This window comes from Anabrus simplex, chromosome 1 (assembly GCF_040414725.1).
Source record: "Anabrus simplex isolate iqAnaSimp1 chromosome 1, ASM4041472v1, whole genome shotgun sequence".
NCBI classification, from domain to species: Eukaryota; Metazoa; Arthropoda; class Insecta; order Orthoptera; family Tettigoniidae; genus Anabrus; species Anabrus simplex.
Window position 1 is genome coordinate 1,492,811,717 of NC_090265.1, and position 25,226 is coordinate 1,492,836,942.

The 25,226-nt window shown below is 39.6% G+C and overlaps 1 protein-coding gene across 1 annotated transcript in view; it reads left to right on the plus strand.

Annotated features, from left to right (window-relative positions):
* Nucleotides 1-25,226, plus strand: part of Smg5 (Smg5 nonsense mediated mRNA decay factor) — a 358,955-nt gene that overhangs the window by 78,409 nt on the left and 255,320 nt on the right. The window contains exon 7 of the mRNA XM_067137979.2: nucleotides 4,572-4,791. Coding sequence (XP_066994080.2) covers nucleotides 4,572-4,791 — 220 coding nt within the window. The remainder of the gene's footprint in view (nucleotides 1-4,571; nucleotides 4,792-25,226) is intronic.

Consider the following 25,226-nt stretch of genomic DNA (forward strand, 5'->3'; position numbering starts at 1 on the left):
TGAGTTGGCCGTGTGGTTAGGGGCGTACAGCTGTGTGCTTGCATCTGGGAGATAGTAGGTTCGAACCCCATTGTCGGCAGCTCTGAGGATGGTTTTCCATGGTTTCCCAATTTCACACCAAGCAAATGCTGGGGCTGTACCCTAATTAAGGCCATTTTCGCTTCCTTCCCACTACTAGGCCTTTCCTATCCCATAGTCGCCATGAGACCTACCTGTGTCGGTGCACCATAAAGCAAATTGTGTGTGGTCATTCCAGGGTTTCCCACATTTTCTCTATTAACACTATTGTGTGCCTTCTCTAGATCAAGGAATACCATCACCAGATCTTTTCCATATTCCCTCTGTTTTTCCATCAGTAATCTCATGGTAAATATAGTGTCTATTGTTGACCTGCTCTGTTGAAATCCATACTTTTCTTCTAAATTCCTTTCCACCCTTTCTTTTATCCTCCTCTCTATTATTCTCTCCAATATTTTGGCTACTTGTGAGAATTTAATTCCTCAATAATTGTCACGTTTCTTAAATATTGGTATTATTACACCTTTACACCAATCATCAGGTACTTGCTTTTTTCATCCATATACACCTTAGCAGCCTACATAACCAAAGTAGAACAATAGGCCCTGCCGCCTTTATCATTTCCACATATATTTCATGCATCCCTGATTCTTTTCCTGTCTTCATTTGCTTAACAGCCATTTTCACTTCTGCCATTGCAATATCACTCTACATTTCTGGATCATCCTCATTTACCACTACACTCTCTTCTCCATCATTTCTCACATTCAGGAGTTTAATCATTCCACCTATTCTTTATCTCCTTTGGATCTGTTATTACATTTCCACTCTCTTCCTTCACTTGTTTTGTGCATATTTTTTCTTTTCTCTTATTTTTTACTTTTTTATTTATCAATCCACACAACATCCTTTTTCCACCATTTACATCCTTTTCCAAAACTTGTGTGATTCTCTACCAGCATTATCTTTCCCACTTTTTCTTTTCCACTTTTTTTACACTTACTTTTAATTTCGTGATACTTAATCTTACTTCCTTCTTTCCTATCTCAATTCCATTCTTGCCATGCTTTCTTCTTTTGTTTAACAACCTTCTTCACCTTTTCATTCCATCAAGTTATCTTTTCTTTCACTCTTGCCGAAGTTCTGCCACAAATCTTCTCTGTACAGCTTACAAATGTGGTTATATAGTCCATTCTTCTTCATACACACTATTTGTTATACTGTATAGGGATGTACTGTTTTAATTCCTCCTGACTTTTTTTATCCTTTAATTTCCATACTTTTATTTTCTTCTTTGCTACCATTACTCTGTGGTCTCCATCAAATGCCTCGCCTGGTAATTAGTGTTGTTACATCCATTAACTGTTTATGATTTATTTTCTCAACATTAACTGTTTTTGTTCTTCTTTCACCCCAGCAATTAACTAGTGATCTTTCTACTATTCTTCTTTAGTTCTTTGACTATATGATCCACAAATTCCTCTTCAACAGTAATATTTTATTGAGTTATGAAGTGGTGAACATCAACCATATCAGTGAAGCATCATTTTCCTAAAGTTTTTTTTTTTTTTTTTTTTTAATTTCCTAGAATTCTAACCAACACATAAGACAATTTTAATGAGAATATGGATGTTCCACATTCCCAGTTCTGTAACTTCCAACTTGAGAATGTGACATCTATTCAGGTATGAGTGAGAATTGATGTGCCGTGAGCACTAGTACATACATAATACATAACATACATACATAACATACATACATACATACATACATACATACATACATACATACATACATACATACATACATTCATAATCATTATAGACCGTTATGCATTTCAGTATTCAGTCTGCAAGCCTCTGTGAATTTACTAAATGTTGCCACAATCCTCTTATTTGCAACTAGTGTTGTGGCCTCATTTACTTCTATACTTCTTATTTTTAAATCGTTAGAAACTGAGTCTAACCATCGTCGTCTCCCTCTACTTCTCTTACCCTCCGTAACAACTCCATTACCGAGCTCGATAGCTGTAGTCGCTTAAGTGCGGCCATTATCCAGTAATCGGGAGATAGTGGGTTCGATCCCCACTGTCGGCAGCTCTGAAGATGGTTTTCCATGGTTTCCCATTTTCACACCAGGCAAATGCCGGGGCTGTACCTTAATTAAGGCCACGACCGCTTCCTTCCCATTCCTAGGCCTTTCCTATCCCATCGTCACCGTAAGACCTATCTGTGTTGGTGCGATGTAAAAGCAAATAGCAAAAACAGACTCCATTATTCTCCAAGGTAACCTATCCTCCTCCATTTGCTGCACATGACCCCACCATTGAAGCCGGTTTATGTATACAGCTCCATCCATCAAGTTCATTCCTAACTTAGCCTTTATCTCCTCATTCCAAGTACCCTCCTGCCATTGTTACCACATGTTTGTACGAGCAATCATTCTCGCTACTTTCATGTCTGTTACTTCTAACTTATGAAGAAGATATCCTGAGTCCACCCAGCTTTCGCTCCCATAAAGCAAAGTTGGTCTGAAAATAGACCGATGTAAAAATAGTTTTGTCTGGGAGCTGACTTCCTTCTTACAAAATACTGTTGATCGCAACTGCAAGCTCACTGCTTTAGCTTTACTGCAGCTTGATTCAATCTCACTTACTATATTACCATTCTGGGAGAACACACATCCTAAATACTTGAAATCATCTACCTGTTCCAGCTTTGTACACCAATCTGACATTCAGTTCTGTTGAATTTCTTACATACTGACATCAATTTAGTCTTTGAAAGGCTAATTTTCATACCATACTCATTCCACCTATTTTCAAGTTGCAGGATATTAGACTGCGGGCTTTTGGCACAATCTGCCATTAAGACCAAGTCGTCATCATAGGCCAGACTGTTTACTACATTTTCACGTAACTGAATCCCTCCCTGCCACTTTATACCTTTCAGCAGACGATCCATGTAAACTACGAACAACAAGGGTGAAAGATTACTGGTAGGCCAAATGAGATACACAAATATGATGAATTGTCTAAAATTATGCTTCCCATTCTGACCAGTTTGCATAATAATGCAGAGTGTGAGAGGAGGCACTCTAGTCAGAAAAACAAGAACACAGTTCAGGTTATCTCTCTCCAACAAGTCCTTAGATAAACTTATAACTTTGAAGTTGATTCAGAGAGGCAAGTTTTTTAAGCAAGAATATAGCAAGACCTTTTTGAAACGGGCAAAATTAGTCATTCAACTGCAACAGTGACCAATAACGTGATCTTTTATAAGCTACTAATTGTATGGTTGAATATTTTCAAAAGAAAGGTATGATCAGTTGATAGTTAGAATTTAATTTTACTCATTGTAACTTGCTGCATATGTAAACTGGTATGTCATAACATGTTAGTCATGTACATTTTAATTTTATATGTATATATTTTGTAGTAATGTCTAAGCCTGTGTACATTGCTAAGTAAAATCTAGATGTTTTCACGTAACTGATATATCAAAGCTGTCATCACCGCAACCCCTTCTTCCTCCCCACCTCGTCTTGTAAGGTTGTCGGGTATGGGGTGAAGAGAAGGTGGTAATTTTCCATGTTGGTACCAACAACAGGAGTAGGTGCTAACATAATTAGAGATGTGGGATCTGGTCACAGCAGCATGGGAGTAGTTTAAGAGAGCAGATATATTAGAGTATTAATGGGATATTCTGCAGGAGGGATACTGAATAGAGAGTGAGCAGGAATATAAATGAGACTGTCGAATGGATATGTGGGAAATTGGGAGTGAGATTTTTAAATCCTAATGGGTTGGTAGGAGATAAGGATTTGTGCTTAAATGGCTTTCACTTGAACTGTAACTGTAACTTGAACCACCAGATATATCATGGGAATCACTGTAAGTATGTCCGTGTTAATATAAGGAAAGATCTTCATTTGAAATTGTAAATAAAGGTTATAGATCTCTTCATATAGTTGTGAGGAAATTTAGGGGTTGTAGTAAGGATATAAAGGAGAGAGCTTATAAGTCTCTGGTAAGATCCCAATTAGTATGGTTCATTGTGTAGGACTCATGCCACGATTACTTGATACATGAACGGGAAAAGACCTAAAGGAAAACAACGCGATTTGTTGTGGGTGATTTCCATCAGAAGAGTAGCGTTACAAAAATTTGCAAACTTTGGTCTGGGAAGACTTGGGGATAAGGAGACGAGCTGCTTGACCAAGCGGTATGTTCCAAGCTCTCAGTGGAGAGATGGCGTGGAATGACAGTAGTAGACCCATAAGATGAGTGGAGCTTTTAAAGGTAGGAAAGATCATAAAATAAAGAGAAAATTGGAATTCAAGGGGACAGATTGGCAAATATTCATTAACAGGATTTAGAGATTGTAATAATTGATCAAGGGAAATGTTCGATAAATTTCCACATTCTGTGAAATCATGTAAGAAAGAATGAGGTAAGCAATTGATAGGGAACCTGCCACTTGAGCAACCCTAAATACAGGTAAATGATGTTTGATTTGATTGTGAAGTAATTTTTATGTTGATTTTTCTTTCAGTTGTGTCATCAAACACTTTTGGACTTACACATATGCTTGGGATTTGCTAAGCCATTCCCTGCTGATGACACCTCAAAAAATGAACAGTTGGATTTGGAAGATCTGTCTCTGCTGCAATCTGCTGAGGAGAATAATGAGAAGCCTGAATATCTGAAAGATGACATGGTGTTTAAGATGGTTGTCATGCTTCTGTTATGTGTGTCTCGACTTCAGGGACGAAGTAAGCTTTCTGTTGAAATGAAATAGTATTCTTATTCTTTATTTCAGCATGAATATTGCTATTGAAAGTATAGAGATATAATGCAAAATTCAGAAGTAGATTGAAATTAATTAATTTTAAATGGTGAGAAGTACTGCAGGCTTGTTGGGATTGGGTGATTTTAAAACTGAAATATTCTCTTAATTTCTCTCCCCGTGTGTTCAGTGTCAGACGCAGTCAACCATAAATAAATCTCAGAGCAACATAACTAATAAATCAGCCCTTTGGTGTAGGGGTCATCTATGCCTCTTATCTGGGAATCGTGGGTTTTGGTTCTAAGCTTGTGTAAGGATTTTTATCTTGTTCTGATGTTTGGAATAGGATCCACTTAGCCTCATGTAGTATGCGGTGATGCCACGTGATAATGAGAGCCAACGAACCTGGTGAAGAAAACCAAGTAACGTTGCTTGGTAAATTGTAGCTGAGAATTATGGAAAGTTTATCTGTGAATGGTGCAAAAATGATTGGCCTCTGAACACTAAGATGATTTATTGGGGAGTTACATTTCAAAATGTGATTATTATTGGAGTTTCACAAAATGATCATAATAGACTTTTAAGTTGGACCATGAACAGTAAATTGAAGAATGAATCACTGCATTGATCACAGAAGTTCAGTTTTCTGTGGTTAACAATTCACAATGATTGGGAAAATCTTGGAGAGAGAAAGGAAACAACTGGCCAAGAATTGAGAACATTCACTTCCATGTTTTGCACCTGAGAAAGACATAGGAACTAAGTCAAGATAGGTGACTCGGTGGTTCCCAAACCTTTAACACCACGGTTCTCTTCCCCTGTGGATTATATACCTGCAGCCCTCAGGAGGATTGTATAAGTTGGGTGTACACTGATTCTTGTTTTTATTTTTGTGTAGGTTACTGTTTTAGGTAGAGAAATTATGTTCAGTAACTAAAGATATAAACATAATTAGTGTAGCAGAAATACCCCACAGCATATATGTTGATAAATGACTGTGTATGTGCTTTAGATCTTAATTTTCACAGTTCTCCACAAACACACAATCATTTCACCTGCTCATAAAATATGGAATGTCCAATATTTTAAATGAAGACAGTTTTTTTATTAATACAAACCTGAGGTATGTATATATATGTAAAGATTGTGTATATATATACACACACACACACATACTAGGTGCCATCAAGTCGATGACGACGACGACTCCGACTCCTCGTGATTGCGTGGAATTTGTCTCCAGAAGTTTCTGATTTCCTCAAATCCTTTCAGTTCTTCAGGTGACATATTCATTGTATCTGTGATGAAGTCTATCCATCTCAGTGCCAGCCACCCTTGTACCTTGTGTTCCTTCCACTTCTTGAAGCACAATCATTTTCTTGGTCATCCAAGGTATGTGTAATTGTATTTTTTGCTGATGGTTTCATTATCATCATCCATATTTTGATAGAGTTCTATATTTCGTGCCATATTTTTTCTTCGATGAGGTCAAGTTGTTCTGCTTGCTCCAATACTTAAAAATTTACTGCGAGTGCTTATCACTTTGAAAATAAGTCACATGCCCCTAGTGCCCTAGTGCTGGTTCATGGTTTATTCATCGGATGCATATGAACTTAATGCTGCATGTCTACAGGCTGTTCTCTGTTGGCTAGCAGCACGACCTAATCACTAGTTTGAGTTTGTGTGTCAAAGGCCATCTTGCTTTCCCTGCGTCAATCCTTTGTCAGTGTCATAATTTTTCTTCTCCTTATGTACTTTATACTTTTGCTTCTAGGACACTGGTATTAATTTTCAAATAATAAATGGTCATACTTTTCCAGACATTTTAAGCATCTTCTTGCTAGTTCAGTGACCTCAGTACCGTCCTTCAGTTACATTGAATACACTTCATAATTTTCTGGAATTTGTCTGGTATGATAAATCACTGAATATTTGGTGTATATCTCAGAGATAATTTAATTATTGTTGTCATATAATTTCTAGTTAATGTAAGAAGAAACAAATATTCAATACCAAAAGATCACAGTATTTATAATTCCTTTGTGATTCAACTCAGGCACTGTCAAAGTTATTCAGTAATTTAAAAACGGCACTTTTAGAGTTCAAAATATCTTCCAAAACACCCCAACGGCAATAAGAACATCTGCAGTGGTAGATTCTTTATCACTGATTACTATCATCAAAGGGCCAAAACATAGTTTGCAGTGTACGTGAGGAATGGAAACTTCAGTGGGCAGGTGCAGCTCCACATTGGCAAAGATTATTTGATCCATATTATGTTCCGCAAGACTTTGAACTTATATCATTGGACTTCGACATTATTACATAGAAATTCAATAAAACATAGTAGGGCAGTGTTTCAGCAGTTCAGTTGAATCTGACTCTGGAAGGTTATGCTAGATCATGGTTCATATTACAAATGAAGAGCAAATGTATTTAGTCCATCACTTGAACCTGGAAAAATGGGAAGTTTTCCTACGAGTAAGGAAGGAAACAGCCAGAACCATAAGATGGACCAAAAGACAGAGGATGAAGCAGGAATTGGATGAAATTGAAAACAACTTCAGGAAAAACAATAGTAGAGACTTTTTTGGGAAATTCAAAAAGAGCCTGAGTGGATATAAAGGCAGAGAACTCTTTATAAGAGATAAGAATGGGGATCTGGCAGTTAGTGCGAAGGAGAACTGTAGGATACTTGCAGAATACTTTCATGACCTGTTAAACTGTGAACCACCTGAAGAAGAGCTGGAGCTGGGGACAAACACAGAAGAGAGAGAGTCATGTCCTCCAACTAGAGATGAGGTCGCGCAGGCCATAAGCGATCTAAAGAATAACAAAGCAACCGGAGAAGATGGAATATCAGCTGAGATGATTAAGTGGGGAGGTGACAAGGCAGTAGACAACATGACCAACATCATCGGCCAGATTTGGAGAACAAAGAAGTTACCAGAAGGATGGAAGAATGCGATCATAATACCAATACATAAGAAGGGAGACAAGAGGGATGCAAACAACTATAGAGGAATTTCGCTACTAGAGATTGGCTATAAGGTGTTGTCGAAAGTCCTACTCAATAGACTGGAAGAAGAGTTAGAAAGTACAATTGGAGACTACCAAGCAGGATTTAGGAAGGGAAGAGGATGCATAGAACAGATATTTATACTGAAACAACTGATAGAACATAGGGCCTTAAAGAACAAAAAAACGGTGGTAACCTTTGTAGATTTCACTAAGGCATATGACTCCATCGACAGACAAACTCTTGGAAGAATCCTGAAGAACAGAGGATTAGATGGCACTACACATGAACTCATAATGGAAATTCTATCAGACACAAAGGCAAGGGTGAGATTCAGAGGAGTACTCTCTGAAGAATTTGATATCAACACTGGTGTAAAACAAGGAGATGGATTATCACCAATGTTGTTCAACATAGCTCTGGATGAAGTCATCAGACAGTGGAGAACAATGAATGAGACAATGGGAATACCAAAGACGCATGTTGGGGACAAAAAGGACAATAGGGCCCAAGTAGATTGTCTAGCCTTTGCGGACGACATAGTTATAGTAAGTGAGACAGAAGAAGATGCAAAGACACAACTCAACAACTTAAGCAATATAGCCGGAAGGGTAGGACTGAGGATCGCCTACAACAAGACAAAGACATTGAATACCACTGAGGATTGGACAACACCGGAAGGCACCGTGCAGAAGGTGGACAAATTCAAGTACCTAGGAGAATTTATAACAGGAAGGAATAGGAGCAATGAAGGAATAACAGAGAGGATAAAAAAGATGCGATCAGCCTTCTGTATGACCAGAGATATATACAATAAAAAGAATATATCTACGGACGCAAAGATCAGACATTACAAGGCAACGGTGAGAAATGCTGTATTATATGCTGCTGAGACTATAGCACTAGGAAGAAATGGTGCGGAACAACTAGAGAAAGAAGAGAGAAAAATATTGAGGAAAATACTAGGCCCTAAGAGAGGAGGTGAGAGATGGATGAGGAGACCCAGGGAAGAACTATACCGGAACATGAGGACAATCTCAGAAGAAATCAGACTGAAAAGAGCACGGTTTGCGGGACATGTAATCAGGATGAATATGGATAGAATGACGAAAAGAGTATGGGAAACAACAGCGAGGACACGAGGAAAGACAGGAACCAAGTGGGTAGTTGAACTCCGGAAAGATTGGTCAGAATTGGGGATCAAGGTGGAAGAAAAGGAAAATTGGAAAAGGAAGTACATACCGACTAATATGCCAGAGATCAACGATAGGGATGGATACAGGAAAAGGATTGAGAGTCACCAGTGGAGTAGACAAGAGAAGAGGATACTGAATATCTCGGAAGAAGAGCGGGAGAGAAGAAGAGAAAGGATGAAGAGGTTCTGGGAGGAGAAGAAGAAAATGCAATCCATGAAGGAGCTGTCCGTGGTCCTACAGAGGCCGTAACGCAAGAAGAAGAAGAAGAAGACTTGAACCTCAGCAGTTTAGTTGGCTGCATGGATCATGTTACAAATGAATGTATGAATGTGCACCTTGTCAGAGACAATAAGCAGGTCTGACAAATATTCCAGCACCCTTAATGCATTGACAGAATGGAGCAGACTGTAATGTGTTGCTTAACTCTGAGGTTGATATATGCCTGTAAGAAGTAAATTGTTTGATAGAGCTAATTACTCGTAGTGTATGTGTTAAAAGTTTTCTTTCTCTTGTCTCTGCTGTACTTAAAGATCGAAAACCTTCAATGAGCAGAAAGAAAATGACAAGAATGCGTAGTGACTCTTCAGTAAAAGCCACAATATAAAATTTTGGGTCCTGACTGCTTTTAAATAGCCACAACATGTTGTGGTAGTTGAAAAATTCCATAATGCAAGTTTTGTGTTGTGGTTGTTAAAAAAAGCGACCACAGTGCATATTATCATTGCTCAGTATGACAAAACAACGTGGCCTTCACTTTTTATGGACTTGGCATGATATGAAACCACTTTCAGCTAATTTTTGGGAAAGGTAACTGTAAATAAAACTCCTTTTAACCTGATTTATGGACCATAAATGCATGCAACACAGGCTTAATTAAAAGAACAGCACTTTTGTGCAGACATTATTAGAATGATACTTAAACTGACAGTTGATATTCTTATGAATTCAGTACCTCTTACAGTTTGCAGCTTAAAAACTCATGCTTACTTCCAGATGAATCATTGAGGGTGACCAAAGAGATACTTAATCCAAGTGCACATTATGTGCATCAGGAAGCCATGTTAAACGTATAAGGGGCAATCAAATGCAAACGGAACACCTGCCATAACACACTATCTGCGTGAAAGATGGCTACACCGTTGTTACATATCGATACTGCTATCGCTGTTATAGGAAAACTGCATAGTGACAACTCACAGGTGCACACAGTTGTTGGATTATGTCTTTGTCGGTGTGCAGACTGGTCTAGTGTGTTTGTCCAGCTGTAGAAATGGAAGCAAGCAAAGAAGAGCAGAGAAGTGTGGTTCATTTTCTGGTGGCTGATGGGGGCTGGTGAACACAAAACTCATTGTCACATGTCTACTGAGTATGGGTTCCGCATCAACTGACGGTGGGACAAAAGATTGTCAGAATGACGTCATATCTGAGTCATCTGCAGCGGTACTGTGAGGAAGAGTATCGCCCCTGGGGATGAAACGTGGTGCCACTATTTCGAGCCCGAGAGGAAATGGCAAAGCCAACAATGGAAACATGGTATTTCTCCCTGCGAAAGAAACCCGAAGCTGTTCACACAAGTTCCAGTAAAGCCTTAATGACTTTCTTCTTTGACTGCAGGGGCCCTCTGCTTGTCGACTTCCTTGACCGTAGAAACACAATCAATTTGCAGCGCTATGAAGACACTTCGCAGAAACTGCGATGCGCCATAAAGTCAAAACGCCCTGGAGTGCTGTCAGACAGAGTCATCCTGTTGCATGGTAATGTTTGCCCCCATGCATCCAATCTGGCAAAGGCTATGCTTCAGCGATTTGATTGGGAAACACTTCATCATCTGTACAGCTCAGATCTTTCAACTTGAGATTTTCACATTTTTAGTGACCTGAAGGAAGATATTTGTGGATGTCGGTTTCATTTGGATGAGGAGGTGCACGGGTGAGTTTGGTTGAGGATTCGTCTGTGACCTACCTCTGTCTACAAAACTGGAATTGATCATCTCGTCTCCTAGTGGGATAAATGTATTAATGCTTTTGGTAATCACTTTTGAATAAAATCATTCCATAGCCGCGTTGTAGCGGGTGTTTTCATTTGACTGCCCCTTATAACTTAAAGCTTTTCAGTCTGTCAAACACACAATTTCAAAATAAAAATTATAACACTATAACATACCTGTAAATAAAAAAATGTGTGTTGTGTGTTTGACAGACTGGAAAGTTTTAAGTTACATTTCATGGAATTTATTGTTATTACAAATTCATAAATAGCATTGAGCTGCTCAGGTATGCCTAACTTGGTGCTCAATTGATGGACCCTGAAGTATTTACACCCACGATGACCACCAGAATATTTTGGGAGTTACATACCCTGGATCAATATCAGGTACCCGTACCACAACGTTTGTCCCAATATTAACGGCAAGAAGTTTTGGAAGGTGAAATCATTTTTTGAGCTTCTTGTTTCTGACTTAATTTACTTGTTGTTGGTCAATGTTGATTTGATTCTTTCTTACAGTGAGTTAACAAGTGACTGTGTCTTAAACCTAGAGTTTATCGGGCAAATTGGCCTTAATTAAGGCCACAGCCAATGCCTTCCCACTCCTAGCCCTTTCCTATCCCATTGTCGTCATAAGACCTATCTGTGTCGGTACGACGTAAAGCAAGTTGTAAAAAATAAAATAAAATAGAGTTAACAAGTGACATTGTGTCTTAAACCTTCACAGAGTTCATTGTATTGACCATGAACAGTATGAACAAACTGGTCACTTAACACTTGCGAGCATCCGATTACTCCTTTTCACAAATGACATAATAAACACTTTTGTCATCTTCTTGTCTGTTTCTTCTGCAGTCTGGTTGGTTTGATTTCCATCTTTCTCTTTTTTGGATTGTTGATCAGCTTCTTCCGTTTCTCAGTCATTTTTCGTTCCTTCATGCTAGCACACAGTGCTCAGGTTTTCTTATTCTAGATAAGTTGGAGTCATTCATTCCAGCTTTTTGTGTTGTTGGACAGCCAGGATATCAGCATGTCTCAAACCTCTTGGTTGGCTCTTTCTGCTTATCCTTGACTTTGCAAATGCCTTGGTTTTCATGTTTGAGCTTCATTCATGGCCACTTTTCTGTTAGATTTTATATTATTTGCAAATTCCTGGCTTTTGTTCCTCTGCTGTATGAATGGAGCATCAAATGTATGTCATATAACTGATAAGCTACCGCTAAGGCTGTTTTGATTTTGAGAGAAGAAGGAATAGTGAACTTGAAATCAAGTGGTCTTAATAGTTCATAATGAATCGGTAATTTCCACATGGTTCTAACTGTAAATCAATCAAGTTCAGTTTAAGTTCATGTAATGTGAAGTGATTGAATGTACTAATCACTGTTTTAGTGCCATTTTCTTCAGTTGGCATTGCTCACAAAGTTTCAGAAAAAAAAAAAAAAGAAATAAAGAAATCAGTTATCCAGTAATGTTGCAATACTTTTCAGTTCAGTTTCTTTGACTGAAATGAAGGGAAAGAACATAATTTACTTAGAGAAAGAAATTATTTTCATTATCTCTTAAACTTGCCTGCTGCCATTTCTTGATGGATACAGTACTTTTGTATCCATCCCTTGGCACAGGCCAGAGTAAAGTGTAGCTTTCACCAAAGTCCCTGTCTCATCCATGGCTGTGACAATATGGAAGGTGCTGGGGTATGGGTGGTCCTGAGTAATGACATTCAGAACACGACTAGTGCATCTGAGTGTTATGAAAGGTGTTGCTCATAGGGTCAGTCGTGCTGAAATAGCACTTTCTGACCCAGTGAGTAAAGCAATGGCAAACTACCTCACTCCTCGTCTTGCCTAGTACGCCTCATTGTAGTGTTGCCATTGGTTTTTGCGGTTTCCTTATAACCACATAACCTTTGGTGGTGCTATTTGAGGATCCAACCAGCCTCTGGGCTGATGACCTAACAGACAGACACATCTCTTAAACTTTAAGGGCGCCGTTTTTAAAAGGGGTATTCTTCTTCTTTTTTTGTTGTTTAGGCCTACTGAGGACTACGGGGCTCGTATCTACTCTTTGGTAAAGTTGTTGCTTTCTTCTTCTTCCTATACTCCTTCATTTGCTGACTATGAGCCAGCTTTCTCTCTTCTGTCCACTTAGTTCCTGTAATCTTCTTACTTGTAAGGGACGTTGAGAAAACGCCGTGTCGGATGGCTTGACGGAACAGTATTCGGTCATGAGTTTGTCCCAGTGGGATACCTAGTTGTTCCATATCCAACTTAACTGACGTGATCCATTTATTCTTAGAAGCGTTGCCTCTTCTTGTTACTGTGAATATCCTGTTCTTGAGTCTTTCGGAATTCAGGCGGGCCAAGTGTCCATAAAAGGTCAGGCGCCTTTTCCTTATACACGTGACGATGTCCTCCTGGTGTTCATACAGTTCATCATTATGGCGGATTCTGTAAATGCCTCCTTCCTCTCTGATTGGTCCTAATATCCTCCTCAGGATCTTCCTCTCTTTTAACTCCAGTTTTCTGAGTGGGCCCTTCCTGGCCATGACAAGGCACTTGGAAGCATACAGAACAGATGGTTTGACGATCGAGTTGTAGTGTCTGAGTTTGAGGTTCTTGGAGAGGCACTTAGATGAATAGATACTACAATACGAGTGATAAGCTCTTTCAAACTTGGTACATCCGGCATGTATGGCTAGGTTCTCGCTCTGATTTGCAGAGATCCATTCTCCCAAGTACTTAACTGCAGGTACTTTTCGTATGGTAGCATCTGTGAGAAGAATTGTAGAAGGGGCCTACTTGATATTGGTCATAAATTCAGTCTTCTGGATGCTGATCTTCAGACCAGTCTTAACTGTTGCACTATAAAGAACCTGTAAGTTGTAGGAAGCCTCCTCTATATTGTTTGCCAGTAGAATGAGGTCATCGGCAAAGGCTAGGCACAGGACAGTGAGGTTGTCTCTTTTGTACCCAAGCTTCAGTCCAGCTCTTGGTGGTAGCATCGTTCTCCATTCCCTAATGATCTTTTCCAGGACACAGTTGAAGAGAATGCAGGAGAAGCCATCACCTTGTCTAACTCTTGTTCTGACTGGAAAGCTTTCGGATAGTTCACCTCTGAATCTGACCTTGGACGTCGTGTTCCTCAGAGTGGCTTGAACTAATCGTAGGGTCTTCCCATCCAGACCAAGTTCCCATAGTATGGAGAAAAGGGTGTCTCTGTCCACAGAGAATCTACTAGGACCACCACCCACGGATGTTCACCTTGGCTTTTGTAATTGGGAACTGTCTTAAGATTGTGTATCTGTTCTGGACAAGATCTAGTCTTACAGAAACCAGCTTGGTATTCACCTAACTGTGAGTCTAGCTGTGTGGTGACTATTGAGCAGGGCTACAGAGAGGATCTTGTAGGTAATTTGTAACAAGGAAATACCTCTATAATTGTTGAGGTCTGTCTTACTTCCCTTCTTGTGGAGGGGACGAATCACAACAGACGTCCATCCTTCGGGTAGGGACTCTGTTGTCCATATATCCTTTATGATTTGATGGATGCTCTGCAAAGATTGGTCATCTGCATGTTTCCACATCTCGGCCTTGTTGTTCTTGAGACCACCGATGATGTCCATTATTTCTTCTCTCGTAGGTGGTTGAGAATCAGGGTTCCTCTGTGAAGGTTCAGGGAAAATAAGCTTTTCTTCTGGTTCCTCCGTGTTTAGTAGCTTCTGGAAATAATCTGCAAGAGTTTTGGTGCAGTCTTTATTGTTCAGTTGAAGTTTTCCATCTGGCCCGTGGAGGATGAGGGTAGGAGCTGTGTACTGGATTGTTTGCTTTGTAAGTCCTTTGTACAGGTCTCTTCAGTTGTTTCTCTGAAAATTATTTTCAGCCTGTTGCATTAGGCTCCTGAGGTAATTTCTCTTGGCACTGTGGATGGTGTTAGCTGTAGCTTTTCTTTGCATGAGGAAGGCTTCATAGTTGGCTTCAATTTCATGTTGGTTCCACCTAGTCCAGGCTTTTCACCTTTCTTCTATAAACTCATCACACTTTGTACTCCACCATGGGTGTTTGCCTTTGGTTGACGAGGCAGGGATAGTTTCTTGAGCGGCATCCAGCAAGGCCTTTTGTAAGGCAGGCCATCCTTCTTTCTCTGTATTCTTCCTGAGGGTATCCTGAAAATCACAATCCTCATCGCGCAGTCACAGAGTGTTGACTACTTTGGAGATTTTTTTTTGCTAGTTGCTTTACGTCACACCGACACAGATAGGTCTTACGGCGACGATAGGACAGGGAAGGGTTAGGAGTGGGAAGGAAGCGGCCGTGGCCTTAATTAAGGTACAGCCCCAGCATTTGCCTGGTATGAAAATGGGAAACCACGGAAAACCATTTTCAGGGCTGCCGACAGTGGGGTTCGAACCTACTATCTCCCGAATACTGAATACTGGCCGCACTTAAGCGACTGCAGCTATCGAGCTCGGTACTTTGGAGATTTGGTGTTTTCCTAAAGAGTTGCATATTAATCTTGACAAGTGAAAGGTAGTGATCAGAGTCTACGGTATGTTGGCTCCTCATAATACCTTGATGTTCTGTATGATGTTGCCGTGCTATAGCAACATGGAATTCACCAAGCATAGGATTTGGACTCTTCCAGGTTTTGGCCTTTCTAGGTAGACGTTTGAAGGCTGTTGATTTCAGGACTAAGTTGTACTTGTCACAGAGTTCAATGAGACATTCTCCATTTCTGTTTGTTCTCTTATGGGCTGGATAATGGCCTACTATCTTCCGGTACTTCCACTCCTTACCGACATGTGCATTGAAGTCTCCCATGAGTATGATGGAATGGTGAGAAGGGATCTTATCTAGAGTTTCGTCTAAGGTGGCCTAGCATTGTTCTACATTTTCCAGGTTTGAACGGTTTGTGTCATTTGTAGGTAAGTGGAAATTTACGATTGTGTATGGTCTATTATGAGACCTGAAAGATAACGAGGAGGTCCTTCTGTTAGGTGAAGTGAAATCTAAAATATGGTCAACCATCTTGTGGTGTACCGCAAACCCAGTACCAAACTGTGGAAGTGTCTTGATAACTCTTTTACCAGGTTTCCCCTTGTAGATTCTGTACACTCCGGACTCTATTGTATCCTCATCGGTAAACCGAGTCTCTTGTAGCGCTGCTATCATAACCTTGTACTTTTCCAGCACGTCAAGCGTTTGTTTGAGCTTGCCTACCTTCAGTAGGGAATTAATGTTTATTGTAGCGAAGTACTCGATGTTTCTCTTTGGTTGTCATTTAGCAGAATTAAATAGAAGTGGGAAGCATGAAGGTGCAGGTTCCCCAGAATCCGATGACCTGCTTGCCCCAGACTGTATGAGGGTGAATTGTTTACCACCTGGGGTACATTTCTGAATATTTGTTGTCTCCATGTTTCGAGTATTACGAGAGTCGTAATGGTGGTTAACTAAAAGGTAATGGGTTTTTAACTATCAAGGTTGTAAGCCTTGAAGCCACCAGCACTGATCGGCTTACCGACCCAGTTTCCCGCTGGGATTGGTTACTCAACCTTCCACTGGGTTGCTCGGTTTAACAGGGACACCTCTTGTAGGTTACATGCTGGAGTTGGAGTGAAAGAGGCTAAGTTGGGTTCTCTTGCTGAACCCAATAGGTTATAGTTGCAGATGACAAGCAGCGATGCATTTCACTCCCATTTGCCCAGGTTAATTCCTAGGACCTTTAAAAGGGGTATTATTATTATTATTATTATTATTATTATTATTATTATTATTATTATTATTATTATTATTACTGTTATTTTTATGGGGATACCCGGGGAATGCAGAGGTGAAAGAAGGTGTGGGCTGGAATGGGTCTAACTACAAAGCTGAGATATGGATTAAAATTGCATTAAAGGTTATATTTTCGAAAATAGCGAAACTTAACAATTTCCACATGAAACTTCAGACTAACAAATAACAACAAGTCAAATCAGGTACAAGACCAGGAAAGCCAAGATTTAGAGACAATTTAACAATCTGGGCCACAAGCCCTAATTTTTACAATTTCTGAGCTCTCAGCTCACAAACACCTATTACCAAAGGGCAGAAATCCCCTAATTACATGGAGCACTTGCTCCCACCTAGCAATGTCAAGCCTCCTAGAGGCACATTTACCACAAATAAAAGAGCTGACCCGCTCTCGATATTCTGAGCCTACCAAAGGCCACAACGGACTTTACCATTAACAGCCCTCAAGGCACACTTACAAAGAAACAGGGGTATCTTGTACCCAATCTACTGGGCCTTAGTAGAAAAAGAATAGGTTAAGTTAATGACCCAAAATACAAAATGAATGGAGGCGAGAACTTGCACTCCTAAGTATACATTTTAAAACCTAAAATGCACTAGGCCGATGAAACAGGGGCTATTCCCAAGCTATGGAGGTGACTCGTATACAGAATAAATTTAACACATTAAGGAAGAGTAGAAAAACGGTTACGAAAACATAGTCACCTCAAATCCAAAATGAAGGGGAGTTCGAGAGGGTAAAGCACTCTCTATCCCCAATTTACAGTTACAGATATATGAAGTTTTTACAGAATCCTACATGAGATAGGTTACATGGTAAAGGTTTCGGACCTTCCCCGCGGGTTAAACTGCTAAGCTAGCAAGAAGTAAAGATGTTAAGCGGCCATTACCTTATTGAAGAGCTGCTGCCGGATGAAAGAGGCGCTTCCCGCCTCCTGCTACACTTCCATACACGAGGCTAGATGTTGTTCGAGTGGCCGAGAGGCAAGAAAATCAGTTTATATACCCTCGGGGAAGTTTCGAGACCTTTCATGAATAATGAAGAGACACCCACGGGATTTTATTGGTTAATGTTCACAGTTACACACAAAATCGAAGAAGAAACACAGGATTGGCTGAAAATTAATTGCAGAAATTATTGATTGGTTACCTTCAAAACTAGGGGAAAGAACATATTAATATTGCCAACCCACAAATGAAAGAACAAACTTATGAATACAAAATTTCTTCAAATAAAGTTCTTCCACTTCGCACCAGGGTGCATGGTCATAGTTTTTTAGTAGAGACATCTATAAGAGAATGTCCACACTTCTTGATCAATGGAAAACAAAACAGGATGAAATTCACATAGTACTGACAACTTTGTGATCACAAAATTCACGGTAGTGACATTTTCTGAGAAAACTAATAAATGGATCCAGTTTTTAAAGTTCAGGGTTTCTCCTGTAGAGGATTTATTGGCGCAAGATTTAAAATTGCGGCATAAGGGTGTACCGCCCGGTATGATGATGATGATTATTATTATTATTATTATTATTATTGCTGTTGTTGCTACTACTACTGTATTATTACTGTGAAACGTCTTTAATACAGACACTGATCAGGCATAAAAATTTTTGTCCATGTCTGTGAGGTGTCTGTTTATAGGAGTGGGTGCTTACTTGGCAAAATTTATCCCTTCCAAAGACATTTCTGCAGGGGACAAAGAAAGAGAACGCGCTGAAAGAGAAAACATACTATTGAATAAGTAAATTTTTAAAATCCAACAGGGATATGGAAACACACTTTGTTTGACATGGGTGCATTTTACGTCATGTATAAATGGGTAATGTATGAAAACCTCTTCCTCTGCGGTTTATGGAATAACAATGTATTAAAAGGTGTGAAATGCATGAGACAACAAGTTTGAAAACATTTACACTAGAGCCCATAAAAGTATCTACATATTATCATAGGTCACACTCTTTCTAAAACAAATGTAATGTTCAACTGCTAGTTGAAGCCTTACATTTCAGATCAGTGGGTAATTAAGCATTTAGGTTGCCATCTTGAACACACCACCACTTAGGCAATACCCGGACATTGGTTCAGACAGACTCGAATCGAAGGAGCAAGATTTAACATTCACGTCAACTCCATGTTTTTAAGTGTCCGATGCTTGACCGCTTCCCGAAAGATTTTAATTTTGTCTTCATTAGTAAGGAGTTTCACGACCTTTTCTGTATCCATAACTAGGCTATCGCTATGCCTCTCAACTTCTCATGATTATGTTCTTAATCCGTTCGTAGGCTATCACAGGACAAAATAATATTCACTACCCTTCACTGTACTATTCAATAGAGAATAGATTTCTGGCTGGAATGCAAAATACAAGCCAAACAGGTTCACTGGGTTGTTCAGCAATCTAACTGCTAACCAGCAAACAAAACTGAACTTCCCTGAGGCTAACAGCTTGCTCCCCAAAGCTGAAATTTACCCTGTGAAATTTAGGATTTCAAGATGTTTTCCCGTTGTCATGCCACTTTCCCTTCTCTGACTTCTATGGCGAGGGCTCTTATTTGTGTTGGAAATCATATTCCATTCACAAGGGATGACTAAGAACATTTTAAAAGACTGGATGTAAGGAAGTTACAACTGGAATAGGGAGCTAATGGAAAAGTTTGAATGATGCAAGAAATTATGACTGACTTATTCTTTTCAATAAGATAATGAAGAACCCAAACAGGAAAATTTTATTTTTCTAGACAATGGGACCCTCATCCTGAATTAATCTTGAAAAATGTCCAGTTATTTCCCTGAACACTACTTCTGTCTGTCAACCTCTTGATTAAGGCATCATTCAAGTTTTCAAAGGCCAGTAAGGCAGCTAATACTGAAACTGCTCATAGCAAACCTTGACGCTGCATCTTCTTCCTCTGATCCAACCAAATATGTCGCTGTACTGGATGCATTGGGATGAATTGACTTAGGTTGGAAAGCTGTAACAGAGGACATGACTCAGAATTGTTTCTTCAAGGCAGGAGTTTGTGCTAACATGATTAAAGGGAATTTGGAAAATCAAGAGGAAAAAGAACAGCTACAAGATTCAGTCCCTCCGAGCGAGTTGGCCGTGCAGTTAGGGTTGCACATCTGTGAGCTTGCATTTGGAAGACAATGGGTTCAAAATCCACCGTTGGCAGCCCTGAAGATGGTTTCCCATGGTTTCTCATTTTCACACAAGGCTGTACCTTAATTAAGGCCATGCCCACAACCTTCCCAGTTCTAGCCCTTTCCCATCCTTCTGTTGCCAGAATCCTTCAATGTGTTAGGACAATGTTAAACAAGTAGCAAAATAAAAATAAAATGAAGATTCAATCCAGGATCTTTTGAATCTGGTAGGGTATGAAAATGTTGATGCCGGTGAATACACCTTGTTTGACAGGAGTGTACAGGTTGAGGAAAAATCATTGGATATTACTGAAATGGTGAAGAATATGCAAGCAACACAACTGAAAGCTGATGAGTGTAGTGACAGTGAGGAAGAAGATGGTAAAGATAAAAACTTCAGTTTAGATACTTAGATAACAAACTATGCTTTGGCTTATCAAATTGTGGAACAATTGAAGACATAATGCTCTTCATTGCAATTTTTTCCTGAATTGTTAAACTTTTCTGAGGTAAAGATAGTTTTTGTCTGGGAGCTGACTTCCTTCTTACAAAATACTGCTGATCGCAACTGCGAGCTCACTGCATTAGCTTTACTACACCTTGATTCAATCTCACTTACTATATTACCATCCTGGGAGAACACACAACCTAAATACTTGAAATTATCTACCTGTTCTAGCTTTGTATCACCAATCTGACATTCAATTCTGTTGAATTTCTTACCTACTGACATCAATTTAGTCTTCGAGAGGCTAATTTTCATGCCATACTCATTCCACCTATTTTCAAGTTCCAAGATATTAGACTGCAGGCTTTCGGCACAATCTGCCATTAAGACCAAGTCGTCAGCATAGGCCAGACTGCTTACTACATTTCCACCTAACTGAATCCCTCCCTGCAATTTTATATCTTTCAGCAGATGATCCATGAAAACTACGAACAGCAAAGGTGAAAGATTACAGCCTTGTCTAACCCCTGTAAGTACCCTGAACCAAGAACTCATTCTACCATCAATTCTCACTGAAGCCCAATTGTCAACATAAATGCCTTTGATTGATTTTAATAATCTACTTTTAATTCCAAACATGGCAAACATCTTCTCCCTCAGTACCCTGTCATATGCCTTCTCTAGATCTACAAAACATAAACACAACTGCCTATTCATCTCGTAGCATTTTTCAGTTACCTGGCGCATACTGAAAATCTGATCCTGACAGCCTCTGTGTGGTCTGAAACCACACTGGTTTTCATCCAACTTCCTCTCAACGACAGATTGCACCCTCCCTTCCAAGATGCCAGTGAATACTTTGCCTGCTACACTAACAATGAGATACCTCAATAGTTGTTGCAATCCTTCCTGTTCTCTTGCTTATAGATGGGTGCAATTACTGCTTTTATCCAATCTAAGGGTACCATACCAACACTCCATGCTAATCTTACTACTCTTTGAAGCCATTTCATCCCTGCCTTCCCACTATACTTCACCATTTCAGGTCTAATTTCATCTATTCCTGCTGCTTCGTGATAATGGAGTTTATTTACCATCCTTTCCACTTCCTCAAGCGTAATTTCATCAACATCATTTTCCTACTCCCCATGAGCTTGGCTGTTCGCAACACCACCAGGAAGATTTCTTTTTACATTGAGAAGATGTTCAAAATATTCCCTCCACCTCTCCAGTGATTCCCTGGGATCTATTATGAGTTCACCTGAATTACTCAAAACAGTGATCATTTCCTTTTTCCCTCCCTTCCTATGATTCTTTATTACTGTCCAGAAAGGTTTGCCTGCTGCTTGACCTAGCTTTTCCAAGTTATTACCAAAATCTTCCCAAGACTTCGTTTTGGATTCAACAACTGTTTGTTTAGCTTTGTTTCTTTCACCTACGTACAGTTCCCTGTCTGCCTCGGCCCTTGTTTGGAGCCATTTGTGATAAGCCTTCTTTTTACGTTTACAAGCTGCTTTCACTTCATCATTCCACCAAGATGTTCGCCTTTTTCCATCTTTACACACAGTTGTTCCTAGGCATTCCCTTGCTGTTTCTACTACAGCATCCCTGTATGCCACCCATTCTCTTTCTACATCTTGAACCTGCTTACTGTCTACTGTTTAAAACTTCTCACTAATCATATCCATGTACTTCTGTCTAATTTCCTCGTCCTGGAGATTTTCTACCCTTATTCGTTTGCAGACAGATTTAACTTTCTTTATCCTAGGCCTAGAGATACTTAGTTCACTACAGATCAGATAGTGGTCTGTATCATTGAAAAATCCCCGGAAAACTTGTACATTCCTAACAGATTTCCTGAATTCGAAGTTGGTTAAGAAATAGTCTATTATGGATCTGGTACCCCTATCCTCCCACGTGTAGCGGTGAATAGCTTTATGCTTGAAAAATGTATTTGTAACTGCTAAACCCATACTAGCGCAGAAGTCCAGCAAACGCTTCCCATTCCTATTAGCTTCCACATCTTCCCCATATTTACCAATCACCCTTTCGTATCCTTCAGTTCCATTTCCAGCTCTCGCATTGATATCGCCCGTTAGCACTATTCTATCCTTGCTGTTGACCCTGATCATGATGTCACTCAATGCTTCATAAAACTTGTCAACTTCATCCTCATCTGCACCCTCACATGGTGAATATACTGAGACAATTCTCGTCCTAATTCCTCCAACTGCCAAATCTACCCACATCATTCGCTCATTTACGTGCCTTACAGAAGTTATATTTGTTGCGTGCAATGGGATAAACAGCCCTACCTCATACTCTGCCCTTCCCTTTCTAACACCCGTCAAGTACACTTTATAATCTCCTATCTCTTCCTCGTTATCTCCCCTTACCTAAATATCACTTACTCCTAGCACATCCAGATGCATCCTCTTTGCTGACTCAGCCAGTTTTACTTTCTTTCTTCCATAAGCCCCATTAATATTGATAGCTCCCCATTGAATTCCATTTCGTTCGCCAAGTTTTTTCCAAGGAGTCTCTTGCCTGTGAAATGGGAGCGGGACTCCATTACTCCCATAGGTCCGAGGTTTGCTTAAAATATTCTGAGCTTGGTAAATTCATGAAGCACGATGCTACCCTACTTACACATAGTCCAAGTGAGGATTTCTCCTATAACGGATTATGGACCACCGGTGGATTGTTTAGTCCTAGCCGAAACCTTTTCAATAATAAAGAAATGTATCAACAGTCTTACAACGCGATACGATAACTAAGGAAAAAGTGTCAATACCAATACCAAACGGAAATGTAACACAACTTATGGTATTGTCAATATTCTTTTTTCAATAAATTAATGTGTTACGGAAATCCATCATTTTGCAACTTAGTTATATACTGTAGCACTTCGGTGTTGATCTCCAATATTGACCTTTTTGGTACCATGAGCAAACCATGCACTTTTATTTACCACTTTCAGTTTCTCATTTTGGTTGCACCAATATCAGTTCATGCATGTTAAATTCTTTTGTTGGTTGCTTCACAGCATGTTTTTCTGTAAAAGACAAAGTTTTAAATTTGAAAGCTGTAATAGAATAGCAATGGCAAAGAGAGTCTTCCAAGATAAAAAGCATCTGCTGGCCTACAAACATATAGATATTCAAACTTGGAAGGCCTTTGCAAAATTTTTGTATGGAGCGTGCTTCTGTATGGTTGTGAAAGCTGGACATTAGGAATGCAGGGGGGGGGGAAGAGTAGAGGCAGTTGAAATGTGGATCTGAAGAAGAATGCAGAGGATAAGTTGGGCTGAATTGAAGAACTATCCCGAAGTCCTTAGGGAGATAGGATAATAACGGAATCTGAAAACTGAAATTGACAAACCGAATATAAAATTGATTGGTCACATTCTGCGGCATGAGGAGTTCCTTTTTAACATCATTGAAGGAAGAATTGCTGGAAAAAGAGGAAGAGGATGAGCCCGAGTTTCTTATTTCAAGAACTGCAAGACCTACGCTGAGTTGAAAAGACTGGCTCAAAATAGACATGTATGGCTATGGCAACAAGGCTTAGCCTTTAGAATATGATGATGATGATGATGATGGTAGAACTACACTTACCAAGCAAGTGGCTGTGCAGTTTGGGTCGTGTCGCTATCGCCTTGCATTTGGGAGATAGTGGGCTCAAATCCCACTGTCGGCAGCTCTGAAGATGGTTTTCTGTGGTTTCCCGTTTTCACACCAGACAATTCGTGGGGCTGTACCTTAATTAAGGCCATGGTCGCTTCCTTCCCACTTCCCTCTTTTCTTGTACCATCGTTGTCACAAGACCTTCCTGCGTAGGTGCGACATAAAGCAAACTGAAAAAACTACACTTCTTGTTTTTCGTGTTATTCAACTCCATCTAATATTTCCTGCATCACCTGCCTTCATTCGACTAGGATTAGGAAATGAAGTCTTAAAGGAAGTAGATGAATATTGTTACTTGGGTAGTAAAATAACTAACGATGGCAGAAGTAAGGAGGACATACAATACAGTCTAGCAAAAGCAAGGAAGAGCTTTCTTAAGAAAATAAATCTGCTCACTTCAAACATTGATATAGGAATTAGAAAGATGTTTTTGAAGACTTTCTTGTGGAGCGTGGCATTGTATAGAAGTGAAACATGGACGATAACTAGCTCAGAAAGAAAGAGAATTGAAGCTTTTGAAATGTGGTGTTACAGAAGAATGCTGAAGGTGAGATGGATAGATCGAATCACAAATGAAGAGATACTGAATTCGAATTGGTGAAAGGAGATCGATTTGGCTAAGTTTGAAAAGAAGAAGCGCTAGAATGATAGGACACATCTTAAGACACCCAGGACTTGTGCAGTTGGTTTTTGAAGGAAGTGTATCTGGTAAGAACAGTAGGGGTAGACCAAGGTTTGAATATGACAAGCAGATGTAGGATGCAGTAGTTACGTAGAAATGAAAAGGTGAGCACAGGATAGGGTGGCATGGAGAGCTGCATCAAACCAGTCTATGGACTGATGACTGAAACACACAACACAATAATAATAATTTTTTAAAAACTGTTAAAAGTAAGTTGTTATGACATTGTTGTCGCTAGTTCATTAACCTTTGAAATGCGATTGCGAGTTCATGCTGTTATTGTAGCACTACAAAGTGGAATCCTCATACTTTTACAATTTTTAAAATTTTTGTTATTTTCCTTGTCCTGAAAAGCTGGGTGTGTGTGTGCGTTTGCAAATATGCAAGTGTTATATGGCAGAAATTAGACTTGAAATAGGTAAAATGGAATCTGACATTTGTAATGAACATAATTTCTGCTAACATTCG